General features: G+C 35.4%; 1 protein-coding gene across 3 annotated transcripts in view; it reads right to left on the minus strand.

Moving 5' to 3' along the window:
* BRD10 (bromodomain containing 10) overlaps positions 1–26,181 on the minus strand; it is a 59,414-nt gene that overhangs the window by 9,413 nt on the left and 23,820 nt on the right. For all 3 annotated transcript variants that reach the window (XM_064502440.1, XM_026097492.2, XM_064502441.1), the window contains 2 exons: positions 16,489–16,562; positions 10,622–10,711 (listed from right to left, as the gene is read on the minus strand). In XM_064502440.1, the coding sequence (XP_064358510.1) occupies positions 10,622–10,711; positions 16,489–16,562 (164 nt within the window). The remainder of the gene's footprint in view (positions 1–10,621; positions 10,712–16,488; positions 16,563–26,181) is intronic.

Raw genomic sequence — 26,181 nt, forward strand, 5'->3', positions numbered from 1 at the left:
ACCTCTAAATAAGGCTGAGATCTTGGTTTAGGTAGAAAAAAACCAGTATTTATGACACAGACAAATATGAGCTGAATCACTGAGTAAACTTCGAAGTAATAACGGTATCATGCATTGAACAGCCAGACACAGGCAGAAGGCTTAGTCAAGAACAGACTTCAAGACTTTATTGTATTCATTATCACTTCAAGAAAAAACAAAATGATTACAGGTCACTTTTCTCCTCCCTTAAAAAACCCAAAGCCAAAACCCCACAGAATTCTAGAGACAGTTTTTAAAGGAAATTAATGTCCTTCAGCTATAATCTCTGGAAAATTCAGATGTTTGCTTCCCAATCACTTGCATGCAATTATGACAACAACATAATAATAATGAATTTGAAAATGAATTTCCTGTATCTAAACTATTCCTTTTTCTTATCAGGGCTTAGTAGCTGGCAACACAAATTTACACCATGCGAAGAATTTCCCTTACTCAGAAACAGTCAAGGCACAGAGCAAACATGGGCCAAAAATGTTGGGAAAAAAAATCTTTATCTTTTTAATGACTGTGGTTCAGTCGGTTTTCTGTGCAAACATAAGACTTCTGTAAAGCCCAGATATTACACAAAAATCTGCTATTTACCTTAAATAGTTAAATAGTAAGAGAAATAAAAAAATATGTATAACTTTGAGACATCACTACAAATCTAGCATTACCTTACGCAACTTCATTCTTTAATATAGTCTTGTACTCTTCTGGGGAAAAAAGCAGATCAACTATTGATAAGCCTATGATTTAACTCTACTTCAGCACTGCATAGTGGCTGATTAACATCTATAGAACATAAACTTCCCTTCACAAATGACTGGGTTCCAAACTCTTCTCTGTAACATCAGATGGTATCACACAAAAAAGCAGCCACAAATTGAAGCTCAAGAGGTTCAGGTTGGGTATTAGGAAACACATTTTCACTAGAAAGCTACAACATTAGAACAGGTCGCCCAAAGAAGCTGTGGCATCTCCATTCTTCCCAGTTTTCAAGACTCAGCTAGTTAGGCCACAGATGACCTGATGGAGCACTGGCAACAGTCCTGCTTCAAATGTCCCTTCCAACCAACAGTTGTAGGATTCCATGCCTTAAAGCTGAAAAGATAAAATCTCTGAACATGACCTGACATGGCATGGGATTTACAAATAAATGGAATACAACATGTAAGGGCACAGAAGGTGTTGATCACAGCAGAAGAGTCATAACCCTTCTACTCAAAGTAATCAAAACACAGCTGTCCAGGAAACTCCACAAGGAGTGGTTTGGAGGAACACCTGGGTTAGTACAAAAGGAATAGCTATTACAGCTCCATACTTCATCAGTAAGAAGGATGCAGAGAGGGGGACTGGATGTACTGACTTCTAGTTCTGTTGAATCCAGTAGGGTTTTATTAGTAGACATAAAATAAAATTATGCAACTACATCAAACCAAGATAGCGCGTCAGAGGTAAAAAAAACACCCTTTCCATGTGACTGGATGAAAAGTTCAACACTTGCTCTTAAAAGAAGTGTAAATAAACTGCTGCCTTTATATTTATTTGAGCTAATTCCAAGTCTGATAACATTTTAGAGCCTGCATTCTTAACTGCTAATTATTTTAACTGTGAATTAAACAGAAATAACCAGTACCTAACATGGCTGTGTGCAGAATTACATTCTTACATGGCCTGTAATGCACAATTCCAGTTCCACTGCTTTTATACTTGGATCTGACTTGTAGTTACCATCTTGCTTCAGGTAGTGACAAGCAAAACATTATTTTCTTCTGGAAATACAACATATGCTATTGACAACAAAACAAAGGCCTAGATACAGAACAAGTACAAAATGTGGCTTACAGTTATGATGGTAAATTACAAATAAATTAAAAAAAATGCAAATACATTTTAGAAATGTGCTGGATGTTTCCATAAAACTGAAGAGACATTCAACACATTCTGAACTGAAAACTTACCTTTTAAAAAAAGGTTTCTGACATCCAGAGCAGCCAGGGAATGCTGACTCCACTCTCCGAGATGCCCCAGCATACATTATTCTGGCATACTCATCATGGAACCCCAAAGCAGACTGGAGCCAGGATATGGATATATGGGGTAAGGACCAAACTTGATAGGGGAGTTTTTGTTTTGTTTTGTATTTAAATAAACACACACACACACAACCACAATATTATGCAGTTTTATAAGATTTTCTGTAATCTTTACTTTATATCCTAAGGACATAAAATAAAGAAAATTAGAAATCTTATAAAACCATGCAATATTGTTCAAAAAGGGTGGTGGTGGAGGGAGAAAACTTACCTTACCCTTAATAGGCCTGCTCCATTCTGCAGCGGGGTTCTGTGGTATGTGTGACATCACCAGTCTAGCGCTTTCTAGTGATGTCACACGGAGAGGGAGCTGGTGATCTGCAGCTGCTTTGGACATCAGATACCTAAAGAAAAGAGACCGATAACTTTTCAATTCAGATATGGATTGCAATTGAGTGTCTCTCTGAACCAATTAACAGGCCAAATATTAAAATTTCAGACACTTACTTCAAAGGCAGCTTTGACTGAATAAGAATGCATGATCAGATTATGTAAGTGTATTGTATGACCACATATATGATTCGAAGTGTTTTCATTTTGATAAAGCTTAGTCTGAAGTTAGCTTTTATAGTAAAAATTGCAAGTCAATGATTTGTATCTTACTGTCAGCAACATCATTTTGAATATTACAAGTGATCTATCAATAGCTAAACTCTGATATTATTTGAGGACTGGGACAAAATTTAGTCAAGAGGAATGATTTGCAGTAAATTCTAAAACAAATTCACTCATGACCTCTCTTCATCAACTATATCCTTCAGAATTTACCTGTAGCTAATGAAAATACTGGTAAATCATCTTATTTCAGCCCCCAAACTTCTGTTCTTTGAAAACCTCCAACTTGCACTTCATGACATACAGAGATCTGATCAAACCAAGCTATATCCAGAAATGGTACTCCAGACTCTCTTATTGCAAAAAAATGAAGTAAAATAAAAGCAATAAATTTCTTGCTACTAAGAGCATCTATCTCATGATTTAGCTTATTACTACAAAATGACTCTTCAGACAGACATTTAGCCACATGTGCTCATTTTCTTTAGGCAAGATTATTGCATAATCGTCATTGCATTGATTAATTTCCCACATTTATTTAAAAGTTATAAAACATAAACATGGGAGAACATTTATCATCAGTTTGACCTCACTACCTTTTCTAAACTAACACAGAACAGTGAAATTATCCAGCACTGAACTGTCACATTTTACTCACCATTAGAGGAACTTTAAGTTACTAAATTACTTATACTACTATAATCCATGAAGAAAAATTGGCTGTATGGATTATGTTAAATTGTTCACAAACAGCTTGTTTTTCTTTTAAACTAATAAGGACCTCATTTAAGTCCCTTCCATACAGCTGAATTTTTCTTCGTCTTAACCCTGGATATACAACCATTTTTCTATTCTTCCTCTGAATATCTTAAAATTAGATGTTTCATTGTAACTGTGTGCTGTCTTGTCTGATTTTTCATAATAATATATAAATTGGCCAGAATCACTGTGAAATGTTCTGAATACACAGCACTATCTATATGATGAAAGTATTACAGATTAAAGGAATGAATACATATTCATGCCTTTGATGCAGAACCTGCACTTTCCCATTTGTAACTGTAAAATGTTAGAAGACAGGAGTGGCTGAAGGGACGCCACTTAACAAACATTTATTGCAGGGCTGGACTAAATATAAGGAAAGGCATAAAAGATAATGCAAAGTTTAGAGAAAAAAATTTTTTCACAAAAAAGGTAGAGCTAAATCTATGGAGTAAAAGAGGAACTAGAGGAGCTACAAAGAACTGAAGACTAGGACAAAAATATATAAACATAGTGAGAGCAACAGAAGATAGAAATAACAGAAAAACAAATCATTGTGGAGAAGATTTCAAATTTTGAAGCCTAAAGTTGATTTTATTCATTCTTACTAAACACTTAATTAACTGGTTGAATTTCCAGAAGCTCCTCATGCTTAAACCTTCCTCAGAATTACAGGAAAGTAGCAGTTACAGACTACGCAGTACTTATGGATGTAAATGTGAACTTATAAGCTTTATTTCAGACTCCAAATTCAACATTTTGGGGTCATATCAACATTTTTAAAAGGTGAGGTAAAGCAAAGGGAAACCAGAAAAAAAGCAGTAACAGACTACATGCAAGTGGCTACAGTACAAAACAAGTGTCAGGACAAAGAATGGAACAAGAGCATGCTAGATGCATTACCGAACATGAGGCACAATGACATACACCCTATACTATAAATGCAAACTAGTATTATAGTTCTACGACTACAAACAGGTCTACTAAAATCCTGTCATTCTAATATAGATTTAAGTCAAGGATAATTTACTATATCTCCAGTTTAAACCAAAAGCAAGCCTAGATTTCTTAGACTGTAATACAATTTGTTGGCATGTAGGTACAGTAACATAGATGCAAAGAAATATGACAGACAACTCTTTGCATCCAAAAGTCTCAAGCATGAAATATATTTCACTAGTGAAGGAGGAGAGGGGTGGGGAAAGAGAAGTAGTCAACCTTGTGCTAAAATGCAAAGATTTAACCCTCTAAAACTTAAGCTTCCACAGGTCCCAAGTGAGAAGACTCAGTAAGTTTTTCTGTGTTATTAGTTGTAAAGCTGGTGTCTGATTCACAGAAATAGTAATAGTCCTTATCTGTTTTTGAAGGTTGCATGAACTTCTGCTGTGCATTCCTGGGAAGTCCCTGTACAGCCTTGCTCAAACATTGCTCCACTATGAAATAATTTCCCATTTCTTTGCCATATGCAGAGGAAGTGTTTTAGAAACCTATGTTTAGTAAATGAGCAATTTTGCATTGTTTTTTGCCATATGTTAATATTTCATTTTTTAAAGTAACATGCAGCCAATCAATAAAAAAAGAAAACAGTCCGTTCTCTTAATTTGGACACCTCCATTTCCTATGAACAAGCTTAACAAAAGCCTGTTTGGAATATCCGCCCGCGCCCCCCCCCCCCCCCCAAAAAAAAGGGAAAAAAAAAAAAAAAGGCATAGAGAAAACTTTATTTTATTCCATCCTGGTCCAATGTATTCCTTCGGGCAGCCTGAATTCCTACAAACAAATTAGTCTGCAGTCCTAAATATTTCTGACCTCAGCCTATTGGTTTTTAATTCTGAATTTCTGCTGTGCATTCCCAAATATAGATCTCTGCATTTGACATGGGCTTAGGGTTGCAGAAACCCTTAGTTTGCCTTCAGTCCTCCTGAGATCCACCTCCTTACAGATAAATCTACCCATAAACAAAAATATTCACCTGGCTTGTGACGTACAAACCTTCAAGAACAATGTCAAAAAACAGGAAAACCCAAAACCTCTAAAAAGGAGTTTCTTTTCTTTTCTTTTTTTTTTTTTTTTTAACTACTAAGCCAAGAATACTAGAGCGTTACAGATTTCTGCAAAACAATAAAATCTTCAATATATTCCTTCCAAAACCTAGTTAGTTGTGAACTTGGTTGGTGTCCTTTGACTAGGCAAACCCCCATCCTCTCCCCTTTGTTTCACCTTTCTCTGCCTGTAGGGAGAGTCTGGTTTCCTACTTAAAATAATGTCCTTTATCCATTTTAATTTCATCTGCTTAACTTGGGGAAGCTGAGGCTCCAGCCTTCCTTCTCCCTCCCCACACATCTATGCACTTACCAATCAGACTTGCAGGGAATGACTCAAATCCAATGGTGCTATTAAAATAAAGTCTTGTATTTCAGTAAACAAGGAATCTTTCAATATTTATAGTCTCTCCAAGACAATTAATATTCTAATATGATCGAGATGGTGTCCAGAATTAGCCACCCTTGTCACAATCCAGTTGACTTTACAATAAGCATGCTCACTACAAAGTCAGCTTAAAAAGTGACATCTGTAAAAAAAAACCTAGAGCTCACTATTCGACACAAATATCTGCAATCCTGTCATAGTTTCCCACTACACAGCAAGGAGAGATCAAAGAAAAATAGAAATACTGCTGTGATATGGAACAGTTATGGAACAAATCATCTGCTCTGACTTGCTACAGTGCCTTCCTGTGGCAGGGCAGGAGGAAGAAAATGTTAGGCTAACACAGGGCAATTCACATTACCTTTAAATACATAAGATTTTCTTCACAGCAAAATAAAAATGCAGAGGGCTTCAACCTTCAGCCTACACTGCCAATTTTAAGGCAATCTCCCAGGGGTGGCCTGCTATAACTCCCTAAGACAGACAGCCATCATTGCACTCCACGTTGTCCAACACAGCAGCATTACAGAACAGGTTACTAGCCATCAAATCTAAGCTGCTATTCTGACAGCATCGAGCACTCCATAACAAGCCAGTGCAAGAGGTGCACTACAGAGCCAAATACATCTACATTCCTGTGACAAACAAGACTACTTAACAGAAGCAGAGAAAAAATGGTCTGCTATTTGAGTCCTGTAAGTCTTTTGGCTCTCCTCTATACTGTGTTTCATTTGACTTTGAGGTAAGCTTTAAGGTAAGATGAGTGCAATCTGAGACATTCTCTTTGAGACATGCAGAATGAGGATTAAAAAAATGGCTATACAGCATTGTTCTGTATACTTTCCTGTAGAGGCAGATTAAAATAAAGACTAAGATCTTCACTAGTCATAACAAGCCCTTTACAACCTCAATAATGCACATAATTTCAGAAAGAAGAGTGGCAGATTCTTTGCCCTTTTTCCGTTACTTTTGAAAAGGAACTGAACCTTCCCAAAACGCTCCTCCAGAAGACTTCTCCTGAGCTACAGTTTGCTACGATCCCTTTGTCTCCCTTTCTGTAGCTCCTGGCAGAAAATGCATAGTGCAAGAAGAGGAAATTTTGAGGCTACCCTCGGCTTTCAAGTCGTCCCTGCCAGTGGTTACTGACAGCTAACATACGTCAGAGCTGCTCACAATTTATTTTTTTATTTTTTTAAAACCTGGGCTAGGACAGAGAACCAGGAGGCTACAATTTCTAGCTTCTCCTCTAGCTTGAGCACCTTCCTTAGGACAGAGAAGCTACCCTCCAACCTTTTACTAGACAGTACACAGAGCTCAGACTTCCTCAGTCTGACTCCAGTCTCTCGAGTTCCCTTTCTGCATCTCTAGCTTTCTGACCTCTACTCATCCACAAAATAAAAAAATACATCTGACTAACTGATTTTCTCCCTCTTGAAATGAAGTAGGTGGTTAGGAGAGGAACAGCTTAGCAGAAGCAGCAAGAGATGGAAAATTTCTTTCTAGGCTCAGATTGTAGTTCGATACACAATTTCAACTGCCACAAAACAGCACTTTTCCTGACAAAAGGAGTCGTATTTTCTTCTGCCCCTAGATGTTCCCTCCTGCCCTTACAACGACCCTCAAACTGCAGCAGCACAAGTACAAGTTATTTGTGCCACTGCATGATAAACTGCACTAGGAAACTGATCTGGGTTAAAACTACCTCAGCAGTCTGTGTGTGTGTGTGTGGGGGGGGGGGGGGGGTTAGGTTTATCCCAGACCACCTTCCTCATTCAGTTCACCAAGCCGTTAAACAAAAAAATTTGGTATCCTCTCTCATGGGGTTGCACAGAAAATGCAACAAGCTTCCAGGAACAGAGAATGGCAACTATTTTTTGGCAGCAGCTTTGGCCTATGTCAGGTGAAAGCACATGTGAAATTGTGGCCTCACATCAGAACTGTGGCCAGGATTCAAAAGGGAAGCAGTCTGGAAAGAGCTAATACGAAGACTGATTTGAACTTTAGATTAAAATTAAAGGACTGAAGTCAAATTACATGTTCTTCTCTAAATGGTTATTTTCAATGGCACGAAGGCAAATCTCATTATTTTTACAACGAACTCACCCATAATCAAGTGAATGTGTGAAATTTTTTGGGATGAATATTATTCATACTTAATTCAAAAGGCATTACAGTTATACAAAAGAACATGGGATCAAATTGTTTTATTCAGCCAGACAGTGAAAATCCCTTCTAATAAGTTTATTACATCATTGTCATAGGAGGAATTGGTAGTAATGCCTACATTTAAAACTATCCAAGGCCTTCCCTGTGCTAATTTGCTTGCAACTTGCCAAACAAAGCTAATTTAGGGTAAAAATCTCTCATGCAATTTCTTGGCTCAAGCTGATATTCTGAAAAGTGTCAGCTAGAACCAGTGCAACTGTGAACAAAAAATGCTATCAGAAAAAAATAAGTTTACTCATGTTAAAGTCATCTTACAGCTTTTATTACAGCCTCTAGCACTTCCAGGCTCTGCAGAAGTTCTTTTTATGTGCTCTAGAAAGTCTTAACTGTCATTTGTTTCTCAAGAAGCCAAACAAAAAGGCTGCATTTTGAAGTCTTAACATAAATGAAACAAGCTGTAGTTCTAATACACATTAGTATTTAAAGCAAGTTGTAAAGCTTGTCTTGAGGGTGTATCTCAGCAGTGTACTAAAAACTACTAAAACTGGAACCAGCAAGAGTTAATCATGAAGGGGAGACACTCCTTTGGCTTCTCCTGGGTCACTATTACTAACAAAACCAAGAGCGATTCCATGACGTAGTTAAGAAGAATACCACCACCTTTAGGTCAAAACAAGAGAGAAGGTCACAAACAGCCTAAAAATAAACATGAATTATCATATAAAAATGAACTTCCACACTAGGTCAGACTTCCATGGTGGAATTAAAACAGAACCTAATAAACTAGGTACTTCAGAGAAACCTGAGGAAAAACAAAAAACAACCCTGTCCTGGATGCTTCTGGAATTGCCACTGTCATTTCTGTTACAGTTTATATGATGAAGAATGAAAATCTGCATCTCCTAGTTTTAAAATTATCTAACATAATCACACACGATGCTACCAGCATCAAAAGACAACTCTAATGATCTGCCTTGCAAAGGCAAACCTCATTTTATCCAATCAAGTCTGTTGACTATTTATCTAGTTTAACATCTTTTTGTTCTTACTTTAAAGGGAGTATGCAGTTTGCCTTCATGACAATATTTTTTAATCAATACTTCACTTTGTTTCCTTACATTCACTTGTAAAGCAGTTAATCCTAATCTTTCTTCTTTATATAACACTTCCATAACATAAACGTTTAGAGACCAAAAATCATGACCTGATATATTTATATGAGCACATAGAATGGCTGTCCTTACCTCATTCAGACAACTTCTGAATGTTGAATGAGTTGCATCTCAACTCCTCTGCACTTAAGCTTTTTTTTTTTTTTTAAGACAGTATGGTTAGAACTAAACATAGTATTCCTGATGAAGTCATGCAACTTATTTATATAATGGCATTATCAGATTTCAGTCCAAAGAGCAATTATGACATATTTAGCATTTGTCTACCCTTGAAGAAGTCTTTTTGGTATGGTTTTACTTGCATGAAAAGTCTCATCTATACTAATATTATTGATATGCTGATATATATGCTTTTTTTTTTCCTATTTTTTCCTCTATAGCCTTTCTAATAACCTCTTTACAAACTTGTCATAAAACCAGCCTGCACTTTAGCAGCTGGAAAATAATTTCAAGTGAGGTCCCTTTTTATTACTTTGGATATTGTAACAAGTTTTAGGCTAAGCGTTTGCATTGAAATTGATCTTTCAGAGTCCTAATTTATATTTCCTTTCATCTACCAAATATTTCTCTCTCATTAAAAAACCCAAAAGTTTCTGCAGGAGACAAAAGTCACAGGAACTACCAGTCTGATTTCTAAAGTATGGAAAAATGGACATTTTAAACTACTGTCTGTAGAAATGCCACAGAAGTGCTAATCAAAGGTTTGATAAACAAGACTGGTATGAACAAGACGCAATATAAGAAAGAGTTGGCTGCAGATGGCCATTTAAGTGAGTACTACTTTGTGTGTATTTAAAATCGGCTACCTCCTCGATGAGAATGACTCCCTCCTACAAAACCAAAATGCACTGGATCCTCTTGTCCAATGGCTATTCTTTCGGGCCCTTCAGCTGCAGTATCATAGATGGGTTATATTAGGTAAAATTTGTATCTAAATCTTGGATCTAGCACCAGATAGCATGCTTTCCTGCAAGCAATTCTAGTTACTTGCAAAGAAAAAGGAGTTAGGAATCATAACAAACAAAAGAATCTGCTCATAAGGAGGTCTAATCAGCACTGCATGCACAGATATGAGAACTCTGTCCCATAATTGCTTGTTGGATCAAAGGTTGTCCTCAAGGAAGAATGCTCACATGAGTAATAGAAATGCACTAACCCTTACACAGTATTATCACTACCCACGATTTACTTTGGCAGTGAAAAGTTAATACAGAGTTATTGATTTTACTTATAACAGTATTGTGAACTGAGCAGTACATACAAAAAAGTATAAAGATAAATAGTCTTCAGTTATCAACCTTGCAAGGCTTCATACAATTACTGAAAAAGCACAAACCTTCAGGCCTAAAGAGGCCTCAGCAAACAACTGGGATAGTTTTATATCCATATAAGAGAAAGTTTTAAATTGTCACATACCGATTTCTTTTTAATGTCTTCCAGATCTTTGAGTTCATTCTCAATCTTTGTGATTAAATCCCTGAGTTCATCAAGATTAGTGCAAATAAGCTAAAAAACAAATGAACAAAAATGTTTGGTAATATGTTACTTGGAAAACATACAATAAGGTTAAATAAAATCTAGAGATAACTGCTATTACTTAATGACAACATTTGACTTTTATTTTCTTAGATAAAGTTTTATGTAAACACAAATATATCCAAGACATTCTGAAAGGAAATCTAATAAGAAAATACTTCACTCTTCAGATATAACACATCTGCCCATCAGCTTCCATTTCAAAATGTAAGCATTTCCTTAAAATTACAGTAAACACCACAAACTGTCAAATTTCTCTAATGTGTAGCAACGACTTTGAACAAGTATGAGTACCAAACAATTCCACAGTGAATCAACACATGGTAGCTTTGTGCTACACTGTGTCTATAACAATCACAATTGCTAAAACTTCTATCTCAATTAAGTTTCACATGATTACACTTACTATCCCAGAAATATAACCTAATAAATCCAGCCATTTTTATAAAATAATATGGTTTTAATAGAAGTACTGTATTTAGTGCATTGCAACTTCCTCCTGTTCATGTCTTTAGAAAAGAACTTTTTACATATTTCCATTGAGAATGGAAGTTATCTTCTTGAACAAATTTGTCAACAAATAAAAGTAATCTGTAAGTTTTGGTTTACTGCAATATAGGGCAACTGAAGACTTCTTAAACCAGAAATTATTAAACTATCAGCTTTCATTCAGGTTGTTGTACATTAAGGCTTGCTTCTTTCTGAATATCCTTAAATGGAAAGATGCTTTTATTACTACTGAAAACAACATTGAAATCACTTTAGAAAAATCAAATACAAATAAAATAAAACCAAAAATGCTACTGTAAATTTTGTTAAATCCGTAATTCATAACAACATATTTTTACTTCAATTGCATATTAAGTTTTACATCTGAAAAAAAAAAAAATAAAAAGAAAGAACAGATCAAGCATATTGTTTCATTATTAAAATACGAAACAGACACCATTAGCAAAATGCATGTATTTCAGAAACCTGTAATGCATAAATGCAATTATTATTTTTCATAACACTTGTGTATGTTTGACAGGATTGGGAAAGTGCAACAACACACAGTAAATGTTTACGCTGATCAAGTTTACAGCATTTACACTTATCAAGTTTAAAATAGAGAATGAACAAGGAAATTACCACTGTCTTGCTGTAGAAAATATGTGTAAAATCAACTGGCAAAAGGTTTCTCTCTTGACCCAGAAAACAGCATTACTATGTGTAACTCTTAGGTTCAATACTAGACCTCTGCCCTGTACATATTCCAAATATGTAAATGTAAACTGGAAGTCACATAATGGCTTTTCTCCTCCCATCTGGTCTGAAATCAGTGATAATGTATTATTACACAGAAATGCAAAGTTTGTCAGATCAAGCTCTTGGCAAAAGCCAAGAACGGCCCAGATTAAGTTTTCCCCTCTACAACTGCCATTCATCCTGTTGGCTACGTACCTGATGATTCAGTTTTTAATTGTATCACTGCTTTTTATTTTCTTCTGGAGGACCTGCTTAATTCAGTGCACCATGGATCAAAGGTAAAGCAGAATTATGATGCTAAGAAGGATACTGCCCATAAAACTCTGCTACAAGTGCTGCAGAGCTAGAAGTGGATGAACTAAGTAAGGCAACAGATTGCAAGGAGGATCATCTCAGTATTATGTTAGCTGAATGCTGTCCTTGAAATACCAACTCTACTACAGAGCTCCTACATGACGTCAGACAATTTATGCAGCCAAACTTTTCACAGGTCCCAGTCCTGTTTCATTTTAAGAATGGTCACTTGAGACATGAGGATCTGATCTGCAAAATTGTTTACTGTGTACCAATCTAAACTACTGCACCGGAAAACAATGACAATATAAAAAGCTAAGATGTCTTGGGGCTGGGGGGCAAAGGAGGGTAATCAAACCTCCAAGTCCCAACTTGGCATGAAAACAGGTGGATATTTGAGCCTAAAACCTGTGTGTTAATTCCTCACTGGTAAAACAAGGAAAACAGCAGCTCAGCTAAGAACAATAGTTGTCAAAACAAATTTAGTATATGAAACACATATTGTACTGACAGCAACTATAAAAGGGTCCAAGAAAGAAAATCTGTATTTCTTCATTCACATTAGGACTTGAGATGAGGTATCAAAGATGCACACTGATTGGGAAGAAGTTATCTCTGAAACCCCTCTCATTTTCCAAACATTTCTCATATTATTTATAGAAAAAACCCAAGAATTTTAAGGAATGGATGAAAAGCATAGTTATTTAAAAGTGTATTGTATTTCATATGTAAAAGAGGAGTGAACAAACACAAGGGTAAGTAATTTAGGATTTCCCAAATTTTAGAATCTTGACCTCAAAATTTTAACATTTTCATAGCCAGGATTTTAGGCATAACTAAGACCTAAAAAGATCAAAGAAGTTACTATCAATTTTTAAATCACTTTGAATGAAGAAAAAAACAATGGCTGAAAGAGGCTGTTATTTTCTCACTTTGACAGGCTTAACTTATGACTTCTTTTAATTTTCAGTATATGGCGAAAGAATAAGTAATCCCTTTATTATTTTAGGCAGAGAATTCAGAGACAATTTTTCTTCCCCCTTTCATTAAGTCTACTGACTTACAGTCAGCAACCACAGTAAAAGGAGATTAATTTTCTTCAGATCAATTTGATATGGAGTCTAGCAGCTATTTCTCATAATGGGACTCCAGTGTATGTTGCATACTGTTCTTTGCTCATGGTTGTTAACTGGCTGAACTTGGCTATTCAGGTTTCTGCAAACAATGCTGTCTAGACTGGTTTATAAGTTTTACCAGTTAAGTTAACATGAATGCAAAAAGGAAGATAACATCAATTTAATCATTCTGTTAGTCTGATAGCTCACTGCAGTTTCACATACTGCTCTTGAAGAAGATGCCTTCTAATTAACTATCATGAGAAAAAGAATATGAAAAAGAAAAATGTAGTTTCTGTTCTCTAGAACACTGTGCAGTTGCTTAAAGTTCCAGGGTGTGAGTATTTCTGTTAAAGTCTATTCATGTATATGATAACTTCAGCACAGGTATTTTCAAATCAGGGTCAGAACTTACTACATATGAGCTAAATTTTCATAAACACTAAGCACTTTTTTTTTTCCCCCCAACAGAAAACAACAGAAGCTGCAGGTATTCAGTTTTCCAGTAAATTTGAAAATTCAGTGCTCAGCTTCTCCCATTAAGATGCAGTCTCAGATCTCAGTGACCTCTGAAATATCCTAATGATAACTAAAACCTTCAGGAGGAAAGACAGGAATAAGATAACTTCCGAGATTTTCGCATGTTCCATTCCAACTTGGGACTCTCCAGTGATGTCTGAGAATTTACAAATTGACTCTTCACGACTACGAAAGAATGTAATTCTATGGATCTATTCATAAATGCACACCTAACATACACTCCTCCTGATCACTGATGCTCCCTCCTTGGTCACCTTTAACCAGTCAGAACTTCAGAAAAACTCTTTTTAGCAATTTTTAGTAACTTTTACACAATTCAGGTGAGTTATGTGCCTAAATTAGGTTATTTATGGAATGAGTGTAAATGGTTTTTATTTCCATTTTTATTTCCTATGAACCTGCTTTATTTATTGCTGTTGTCTCCAATTGGAAAATAACCAGATATCTCCCTTTTGATATTTGTATTTATTATAGACCAGAGATGATAAAAAAATGAAATTCTGCTGTGACACAGTTAGATAAAAAAGCCAAAGATTTACCCCATTTCCTTAAAATATGTATATTCTTTCTATACTTACTGTACATGCAGGTATATACAGCTGCATGTACATATTATGTGCAGTTAAAAGAGGAAATATTTAGAAGGCTCTTATTACCAGACATGAATATACTTTATTACCTAAAATAAACTGTCTGTATAGCAGTATAATTACTGTAATTTCTTTAAGATACTAGTAAGCAACAGGAATTGTAAACTTGGGACTCAATTTCTTAATAAATAAACAAAACAGCTAATTTGCAAAATCATGATCTGTGAACCTATCAAGTTGCTTCTTAATCATCTACATTTTCAAAATATTAAAATCATGATGTGTTTTTATTCTATAAAGACAACTAAATTTGCATCCTCAACCTTTTTTTTTAAGACAGCATTGAGCTAAGATATTCATAAAGATTTTAAATCACATACAAGTAAAGAGTGATGTTCACTGATTTGTGTTTATTGTTTTGCTCCTTACATTCAAACTATGATAGAAGAAAAATCTTTCATATGTTTCCTCAAACAGATCTTTACAAATGGCACTCTAAACTTTAGCATTAATTAGTACACTCATCTCCTGAATTGTCTGTTAATAATCGATTTTAATGCAGAATTAGGGTCACTACAGATATTAAAAGAGGTATTAATACTAATTTGCTCAGCTTTAAAATTTGATTTTGTTTGTTAGGTAAACTATATGTAAGTATAGGATCTATTCTTACGAAATCATGTGCATTATGGCTTTTACAATGTGAGGATTTTTTACATCAATCATACTGATCCTGCCTATCCTCTTGAAATTTATGGTTAAAAAGCACCCTAATAAGACTGAACTGCTGGTACTGACAGATCTTAGCTTCACCTAAAACAGATCTGAAGCTCAGGTCTGATTAAAAAAGCCTTTGTCACATTTTAATTAACATTATACATAGGCTAGATATGTAAATGTGCAGTTTACACAGGTTAGCTAAAAAGTGAGGCTAAGTTTTCGATAATTTTTTAGACAGAATATTCAGCAGTTTAATAATGTAAAGTAGGATTTATAACTATTAACTGTGAACATCCATGCAATGCAGGTAATGCCCTTAGAAAAATGCAAATTTTTAAACACTTCCACTACTTCCTGAAGTTGCCAAGAAGCAATTCTAGCACCTACCATAAGGATACAGACAAATGTCAATGTGTATTTAAACTGCATCTAACCAGTTTTATCACCAAGAATTCTACTAGCTCCACCTGAAACACTACATCATCATAGAAGAAACAGATTCAGTGTGAGCGTTTTGCAGAATAGTCATAATTTAATGAGGGTCTACTGCTCAGAACAGCAGCTTGCTTTCTCAAAATAAGTTTTAAATAATCTTGTAATCAAACGAGAACTTCAATCCAAGTAAGCATACACACATAAATTATGAGTTACAACTGAATTACTACAATACTTCTGTTATAGTATCATAAAAAAGAGGTGATTTTGATAACCACTCTCTTATCTGGTCTAAAGGTCATGTGCAGATAAGGGGTGAAAGTTACAAACAAGATGAGCACATGAGTTTAGGGTTTTTTTGTTTTTTTTTTTTTTTTTTTTTTCCAAGTCCTTCAGTAAATCAAGCTAGATATTCTCAGTTCAAGGATCATAACATCACACCTCATGCAAAACCCAAGTAATTTTATTCAGGAAAGCATGTATTTGGCACTATCTACCCTATAAAACAGAAGAACTACTATTAGGTTTCCAAGTTTTGTGCTTTATCAAAGTCATTTGTACTCTTAAATAATACTGGAAAGTGCTATGTAAACTGCACATAGTAAAAATGCTGTAACACGCTCTACCAAGAAAAGGTGAAATGCAAATTGAAGAATACTATAAGATTAAACTTTTTGATCTGCTGTAACTGGAAAAAGGCAATTCACCTTCAATTATGATTTCCAAGGTCTCTGCCAAACACTGAAGGAGTTTAAAGACATTCAGATTTCAATTACTTAAAACAGAAATGAAAAAAATCATTTACCTGAAATTCTGGTACGGTAGACTTTGTGACAGCCTTCTTCTTTGTGATTGCTTTTTGAGATATCGATTTTTTTCCTTTTAAGATTAAAAGAAAAAAGCTTCATAATGTTGTTTATTGCACTTCATTAATAAAACCAAATTACATACAGCCTTGAAAGTTAAATTATAACTAACGGATGGCTGATGGCAAGTCACGTAAACATGATGAATCAGAACTAGACTCAGCAAAAGTAAACATTAAACTACAAGTATATGTGCATGGTAGATTTAAAAAAAAAAAAAAAAGCCATTGTAATAACCACAACATACCACCTAAAAATTAAGACACTGCTTCAAGAAATTTATAAAGTAGAGAAGAAATGTTCACACCACTGTTTCAGAAGGAGCAAAATCCAGAACTTAGTCCATAAACTTAAGAAATATAGTATCTTACCTGCAAGATTTGTTCTCTGACAGTTCTGCAAGTTGTCCGCACACTAGGGCCTGAGACCTCTGTATGCTACAGTAAAACATACCCTCAAAGCAGAAGCTATTTCTAGAAATCCCCAAAGGGATACACTGAAGTTACCAGTGAAACCAGATTACCACTTCATTTATTCTGGCTGTTGCAGAACCTAACATTTGAGAAGAAAGCAAACACCTTCCCGTAATGCCCTTTCCACCCAATTTTCTTCATATCTAAAGATACACATCAATCATTAACTAAAACAGGAAAAAAAAAAATCAAAATTCTATTTTCAGTTTATTACACTGTGAGGTTTCCTGAACATCTTACCTGAATCTGAAAATATCCACTTAAGAGATAGGGCCCTTGGCTAGATGGACTGCTACTATTAATGTAGATCTGAAACTCCACATACTGAACACATAACAAAATTTAAAGGAGTCCCAAACTACAAAAAAAATCCCAAAACAAACAGAAAACCCTTCCAGATAACAATTCTTGTAAAAGACTTTCAAAAAGGACAAGAATTATATAGGCACCAAAGCTATGCTGAAACTAATTAGTTAGTAAGTGAAAGCAGCATAAAAGAATGTAGCATGTTATTTATCGGAAATTTTTCAAAGTACTCTCCTCAATCTATATGTAAATTCTGAACATGTAAGAGACCTAAAACAATCTGAACATTTCTTTCTAGAATAGGGTTTTTCTTGTGTACATTTCAGAAAGATAATCCAGCCTTATATGAAGAAAAGTATCCCATTTAACTGAGATAACATTTTCATCCAGTAATTTCCTGCTTATGCACAATAATTCACAGAAGTCTATTTGAATGGATGTTCAATATTCAATAACGATACCTCAGGTAGTAAATAACCTAGTTAAAAGCTCCAAACACTGTTAAAATACATACACACAAATACACTATAATCAGGTAAAATTAAATTTGAAAGATAAACTATCAAGAGCATAGGAACACTGCTGTATTTTTCAAGTCCTTTTCCTCACAAAGGAGAGGTTTACAACAGGACTGATAGCACATGTAACAGACATTACTGTAACTACTTTGCATTTTATAAGTCCTTGGGTCATACTCTTTCCTTTCTTTACATAAAAAGGATATGCTAGAGATGTTTTCATGCTACAGAACAAGTGATAAAAATGTAGAAGCATGCATATTAAATCAGTGACCAAAACACTTTGACAACATGTAAAAAAAAAATTGAAATTGTTCCATAACATCAACATTTCTACTATGTATCTCATGGATCCAGTGGGATTGAAAACTTATTTGCTAATATTGAGAACAGTGCTATCCATTAAATGGACTTTCGTGGACACAAGGCAACCTGCTTATAAGAGATAGTAAAAAGATTTAGAACAAGTCCATAATTGTGTAGTATTAAAACCATTGTAAAAGTATGGGAATGGAAACAAATAGTGACAATCCTTAAAGCTTGTCACCAGTTACCTTTATTTTACTCCTGGCAAGGAAAGTGAGCACTGATTCTAACCAGAGTCAATCGAACAGACATCCTTGTAAGCAACGCACTCAGAGAACGGCATCCCGGTCCATGGAAGGACGCAGCAACATTTTCAGCCGCTCTGTCCTGCTGGAGAATCACAGCAGCTACAGATGATGTGCCATAGTGGCTCATTCTGTCCAGGGCCAGATGACCCCTCTTGGCTTTTTCTGACACAGAACTGACCTATAATGTTAAAAGGACACAGGCGAAGAGAAACCTCATCGTTTTTACAACAAGGGTTTACTGCAGATCCGGCCACCACTCTGTGTGGTGGCTGCACATATATGTGGGGGTCAGCACATATCTGATATCACCTCTCTTGACAAACTGACTCAAAAACAAGTTTGCTCATATGGTGGTTTCTTGTTTTAACACGGTAAAAGAACTTTATTGGATAAGGATATAAACTGTTAAAAAAAACAGTTGGATTGCTAAACCATCTAGCTTTATCTGAGAAAGATTTGAATACAATTAAAAGGAAAACAATTTTTACCATATCAGATGCGGTGTAATGCAATATACTTTGAAAAAAATCCTTTGAAAAAATAATAGTCAATCGACATATACTCTCTTTTCCTCGATATTCCCTTCTGAAAAACAGCAAATCAATTAAGAAGAACTAATTACAAAAAAGAAAATAAGTAATTCTGCCTTCACAGCAGCATCTGAATAGCATGCAGTAAGGAAGATACAGGGTAATAAGTAAAACAAGAAGAATAAAAAAACTGAATAGAAGCACAAGGAATATGAGCCTCACCTTCACCGTAAACTACATCAAGGAAAAAGTCTTTGAAAATATACTATGACATCATAAAGAATATTTACTGGAATATATATAGCATAACACTGGCACAATTATTCCCAGGCTGACATCCTCCACAAGCTAAGAATGTATCTGTACAGTGCAATATCACAATCTCTTTCCTACTTTGACTATACACACCAGACGTCCTACAGTGCAGTCATTATTTCACATACTGAAGAAAGAAAACACCACAGATGTTTGCACAAAGGGAAAGAATTAATGTATACAGCAAATCAACTTGGATGTTTCCTAGTTCTCAACTTCTAACTTAATATCTTTATAAAAGAACAGTTTTACATTAAAAGGGTTATAGCAATAGAATTAATCTCTTTATTTAAAAAATGTAATCTCTAGCTTCTTGTTAAATACAAAAATAATACTGCCTATGTTTTTCAAGTTTTAAAGCAAAATTTTTCTTTAACAGCTTTTTAAAGAAAAATCTCCAGAGACCATAAAGATGATAAAAGATGGATTTAAAGAAATCTCTGTTTGGTACTTTGAGACAAACCAACTGCACCGAAACACTGCAGCTAAGTCTGGTTCCCAAACTGACTGAGTCACAATCTTTAATACCTAAAAATATTCAAGTTTACCTATCTTTAAAGTCTTCAGACAAAACATCAAAAATCAGACTTCTCCAACAAAAGCCTATCAAGATCTACTAGTTCAGACTCTCAAACCACAAGCAGACATGTACGCTCAACTGCTGGGCTAGGGACGCCATCCTCTCCTGCTGCCTGCTACTGCCTCTGCTGCCTGCAGCACAGAACATGTGGGCACCCTTTACTCATGCCAGTGCAAAGCCTAGTCATTTAGCTTAAACTGCTAGTGGGTTTAAGCTATATTTGTAGGCTGAGGATGGCACAGGTTCTGCACGGAGAGTAACATTACTAAGGGGCTGAAAAAGTACCGTGAGTGGTAACTTCTAAAAACCACTTCAGTGAGATCTGCTAGAGCTCTTTCAACTATTATCCTTGATAAAGTGTGTTTAAAGTGCCTTAAATCACTTACATCAACAAATGAAATAATGTCACTGACAGTAGCTAAAGGTATTTTGAATCATACCATATAGTACCTTTTAGAATATACTCAGTGTACAAACACACTTAAGTGCTGAATGAAAGCAATTAGAGCTAGAAAAAAAAATCTAAGAAATAATTAAAATAAAGAAATTGATGTGCAGTATTTCTTCAAATCACCTATTCCTATCCAAGATGCCCCACCTTATTTCCTACCTCTTAGTCCACAGTTTTGCTAGCCAGACTTTATAAGCTTTTTAACACTAGTTTGATGCATAACCTTCCTTCCTCCCTCAAATCATTCAAGTACAAAAACTCTCATGGTATGGGAGAAAATTAATAAATCTCCATCCTTAGAAGTCTTCAAGACTTGGCTAGACAAAGCCATAGCTGATCTGATCTAGTACTGACAGTCCTCCTTCAAACAAGACGTCAGACTAGATGACCTCCAGAAGTTCCTTCCAAAGAACATTTCTATGAAAACTGCTTTACACAGTAAACACACACTAAAAAGATAAATAAGAATCAGTAACTCAAGGTTGCATGACACAGATGCAAGATAAATCAGTTAATGCTTTTGCCCATTCTACTTGTAGAGGAGGTAATGATTAAAACACTCCTCACCAAAATAAATTAAGACTTTCCCAAGCTAAAAAAAAAAAAAAAAAAAAAAAAAAAGCCCTCCCCCCCCCACCCCCCCCCCCCGAAATCATGATCTTGAAATATCTGAAGAGGCCACTTCCTTCAACAGTTGCAGCTATATAAAAGCTGTTGTTAGGCCTACCTCCTTGAGGCAGTTGCCTACTCAGCAAGAGCTACAACACTAGTATTTTTTGCAGGATAGAGAAGTATTTATTTGGACAAGTGTTTGATTAACATTTTATTAATATTGATAAATACTGATTTATTCTCATTCCAGTTTCCACTATAAGGCAACACTTGCAATTAAAATTTAACTTTTTTCATTTAAACTTTAATTTGAAATCTAGTCAATACTTGCCAAAAAACCCACACAAAACAAGAAACAAAAAACCTCTCCAGTCTCACCTGCCAGAATTATAAAATAACATTATTGCATAAAGAAAATAATTCTGTGTTTAAATATACACACAAAACTTGCTAATGTCCCCATACTGCCTTTTCCAAGAGACTCCACACCTTACTTGGAATTTGGGTCAGGAGGAAAATGGTATGAAACAGCTTACCTTGGACAGAAGTTGTGACTCTCACCTCTTTTCGCCTTCCATACTGCAGGACAGTATTAGCTATCAGTATATTACCTCCAATACTGACAGAGAGCTGAGCTATCCTTGAGACTGGGGAGGGGACACCTACAGCTACCTAAGACAAAAGCCCTTTAGCGCTCAGTGAGCAAATGAGGTCTGTGTAACAAACAAACACTCCTTTTCATTCTCTGCCAGAAGATAAAGAGAACGCCCACAGTTATTTCTTTCAAGAACACTACAGCACATATGGTCATAAATTAAACTATAATTCAGTTAGGCCTGAGTACAGAACAAAAATTCTTCACGAATTTAAGGTGATTTTCTTTCTCTCTGCAATAACATGCTACTACTTGTAAATAGAGTTCATAGTAGCATCAGAGACAATAAAAATAATTTGTACATTTCCAGACTCACCTGCTGAAACAAATCACTTTGATATTGATCTGAAACAAACATACTGGTAAAATACATATCATCTGCCACAAAAGACAGTGGTTATGCAGCATTTTTGCTACCATGCCACTGCTTTTTCTGAGTGGAAACAAACTCAGGGCAGGAATGCAGTAAGATACGGGTTTTCCACAATTAGCTCAATCAAACAAACCTTCACTCTTTTGTAGGGCAAGCTAGAAACCGTATTATGAAGGCACAAGTAACATTAACTTGGAAGATGTCCTATCCCACCAGATAACAGTGTTCAGTGACTGATGGATGATAAGGAAGAAAACCTGCATGGTGAGTGTTAATATAAGCCAGCAGCAGCAGTAACAGAAGGTACTAAAATGAATGAAACAAACACTGTTCGCAAAAAGAGTTTGTTTCAAAGTATGTCAATGTTACATTGCAAGACTACCGAAATATTTCTGCTCAAGTCTGAAATAGGCTATCCAAGGTTTCATGTATGATTCAGTCTCAGATCAAAGATAGTATTTTAAGTAACAAACCTAAACCAAAATAATCAAATAAACGTAATTCAGATATGAATGCTTTTTATACCACTGCTGTTTAATTTTTAATGCTAAAAGGATGGCAAACACAACAGGTCAAGCAGAAGTAATCTGACTTCTCCGAACTAATTGCGTTTTGAGTTATGGACTGTGCTAGTCTCAACTCCTATTGGATTATTTTATCTCTTTGACTGGAATCTCTCACTGGTAGTTTTAAAAGCTGTGTGTTATCAATTTAATAATAATTTAATAATAGGTATTTATGATTATTATAAATTTCTTAATGAGAATAAGAAAAATTCAGATCCACAGATCTTTCATATTTATTCCTTTTAAGTATCAATATAATCTTACATCTTACTGGAATACTTCTGTTCTAAGATCTGCTGAGGAGGGAAAAAAAAAAGAAAAATCAATCAACATATTATTAACTAAGAACCTCTTAGCCAGCTCTGAAAAAACCTCTTAGGTGTTATTTTGAACTTCAATAAGTCCAGAAGATGTTTAGCTACTGTAGATTTGCCTTTCAAATCAAAACAAATTCCACAGATGTTATGACTGAATAGATTTTCAGGCCATTAATAAACTAACATAAAACTAGGGCTTTGATACTAGTTAAGAGTATGAAAAAAAAATCCATTAGACAGATTCAGGGGTGGATACAACTCAGAAAGAAGCCATCTTCAGAAACAGCTGATTTTGCTATATGGGGCTGAAGAAGGAAGAGGAAATAGGGATAGAGCAGACCTGAAAGATCACTTATCTCTCTACACTTCTATACCTCTAAAGCAAAATACTAACCCACAAAAACATTCTTGACATTCATAAATTGTCTGAGAGGCAGTGTAACCCACTCATCAGTTATCAAAATGTAAATCATTTTGACGTGAAGACAGGAAAATTTCTAAAAATCTGGTAAAACTTTTTGTTATGAAGCACGAAACTTCAGACCTTTTACTTCAATCTCACCTTCAAATTACGAAGTGGTAAAATCACAGAGCATACCAACGCAATCTTTGCAGCTTATGTGGCAGAGCCTCATTCCCATAGAGGAGGAAGAAAAATCGTATTTTTCCTTTTCACCAATAAAGTTATCTAGTCCCTTCGAACTGCAAAAATTCCTGTGTTTTCTCATGACTTTCTAGATGCAACTCCACCATTTTTGAATAGAAAAACTGTCCCAAGCTTTTCTGTTCATTTACAAGAAATATTTTACGACCTTCAAATGTTTTGCAGCTATGGAGCATGCCCTGTTTTTACTTTATTCTCCTAATGTAGGTTTATCCTATCCTGATCCCAACAGTTCTTCCTTTAGAAAAACATACTTTGCAATAATCTGAAAAATGAAGTAGACAAAAGACTTCTGAGGCTTCCGTACTGACACAGCATGCACTTGTGCATAGTCAAGATAGCAAAGCAGGTCTCAGTAAGTTTATCAATAATGCTGACTGACAGAACAACGTAAGTAAATCCAGTTAAACCTCAGTGGTACATGTTTTTGAAGACATTAATGCTGACTGACAAACACTGCACTGTGATGCACTGAGAACTTTGTTACAACCTGCAAAAGAAAAAAACCACAAGTGTTTCAGAGTACCTCATTTAATGCTTTCAATGTGGCTAATGGGCTGTTCCAAACCTAGGGGCTTAACAATGTTTTTAGCAAACATTTTTATAACTCTGAAGTCAAAGGTGAATATGAAACTCCCAAGGACAGTATACCAGACACTGCTAAATTGTTGCCAGACTATAAAATTCATTCCTTTACATTCAAGCAATTTTTGATTTCATACAGAGAAAGAGATAAATCATACTGTGAAAGAGACTTAAAAATTGTGGATTGCCATGAATCTTTCAGAGCATGAATACAGGGTATAAAATTGACATTGAGATTCTTGTAGAGGAAACTGTGTCAAGAAATTATCTGAGCTGTGGCCAAGTATGTGCTATTTCAAAAAGGGTCTATGATACCAACCAGTAAGTGTTTCAACTTGCAGTTACTTCAGCTTTTGCTTCAGGAACATCAGAATTATTTCAAGCAGCCTCTGGTGCCTCCTTCCTCCTCTCCCAAGCACCCTGTATGTTTCAAATCTCATCCAGTCACTATTGCATGCATGCAATCACAGAACTGCCACACTTTTACAACAAGGACTGCAGTGCAAGGCACAGTGTACCTCATGATTTACCTCAGCACAGCTGTCTTCATCCAGATCCTGCTATTACCACTGTCACAGTCCAAGTCAAGGATTTATAGCCTAATTTAACTAAAACCATCAATAAATTACATTGAAAATGGATGCCTTGCATACTAGTTTTTACCAAACTATTCTGCAAACTTGTCTTTTTGTCAAAGAACAATCACTTGTCAATTCTCCATAACGCATGACTTTTCTGAAAGATGAGGATGCTTGCTGTTCAGATGCCTTTTCATAACTAATCTACAAGCACAGCAAAACATAAGTCGATTCAGCGTAGAATTTCATTATTTTCTGAGCACGGAGACATGCAAGAAGCCAAAGCTTACCTCAGAGCACAGTTCACACTGAACTTAGACAGTCCATTACATTTATTACAACTCTGATCAATAACACTGACACAGGACACTGTCGCAGTAATAACGTTCAACTTGCTTCAAAGAAAGAGATTCAATAAAGGGGTTATATCTTCCTTTTCATAACTTGTAAATCAATCTCACATCTACGAGAAGGCCCACAACAAGGCAACGTTCTCCAGGAAGTTTTGCTCAGAACAATTATGGGAAGTTTGGAGCTAAAAAACACACTAGCTGTCTATGTTCATGAATGGGTTTTTTTGCAGTGCCTTCTGGCCACTTTTTACAGCAGTTTAGGAAGGTGCTAATCGTCATAATAGAAACATGAACAACTTGAAGTTGCACTTAGTTCTCTTACAAAACCCATAGGATAAAAATTAATCTTGTTAAAAAATGTAAAAAAAGGTGCTAACTTTTCACACTCCTGATGATGTCTTCTACCTCCTGTACTTTTAAGGAATGTAGTAAAAAATGATTATAGCTATAATCAGATTTAGATCAGTATTTCTGTGAATTTAAAACAGGTTTTACCAAATCCCTTTCAGAGTTCTACAACACCTGGACATCTTTAAACCGATGCAACTTAGAAAGAGCTTTATGAGAGTATTACTTAAATATGACAAAACAGGAAGACGCAATTTCTGTAGCATGGCATCAGCATGAATTCATTCCACCAGTCCAATCCTATCCATTTCCAAGTAACACCTACAGGACTAATGCAGATTTCACAAGCACAAGATGAAAAGCTTTTTCTCATAATACTGTAATGTTCTGGTGAAATTTTCCACAGCAAGGACCAAAATTTGTAGTGAAGAAGTCAGAACAGGAAAGGGATTTTCCAGAGAATATGACCAGATAAAGGACAAGGAAGGACTAAAATAGGATTGTTCTTATGGCCCAGGACAACACTAGTTCTACCTGTGCAGTGTTCTCCAACTATGAAAACACATGTAATTAAAACCAAAGTTCACACAAATAATGGCATTATTTCTCAGTAGGTACTGGTTAACAGTTACAGAAATGTATTCTTAACAAACCTATACACTAATTATTTTCTACATTAAATCACCACTGACAACCTGAAGCTCCTCATGACACAATATGCAGAGACAGGTATTCTGCTGCTGGATTTACTATACAGACACGGAGAAACACAAATTACAACTGAGCTAACAACT

The sequence above is a fragment of the Dromaius novaehollandiae genome, chromosome Z, assembly GCF_036370855.1.
Source record: "Dromaius novaehollandiae isolate bDroNov1 chromosome Z, bDroNov1.hap1, whole genome shotgun sequence".
Lineage (NCBI taxonomy): Eukaryota > Metazoa > Chordata > Aves > Casuariiformes > Dromaiidae > Dromaius > Dromaius novaehollandiae.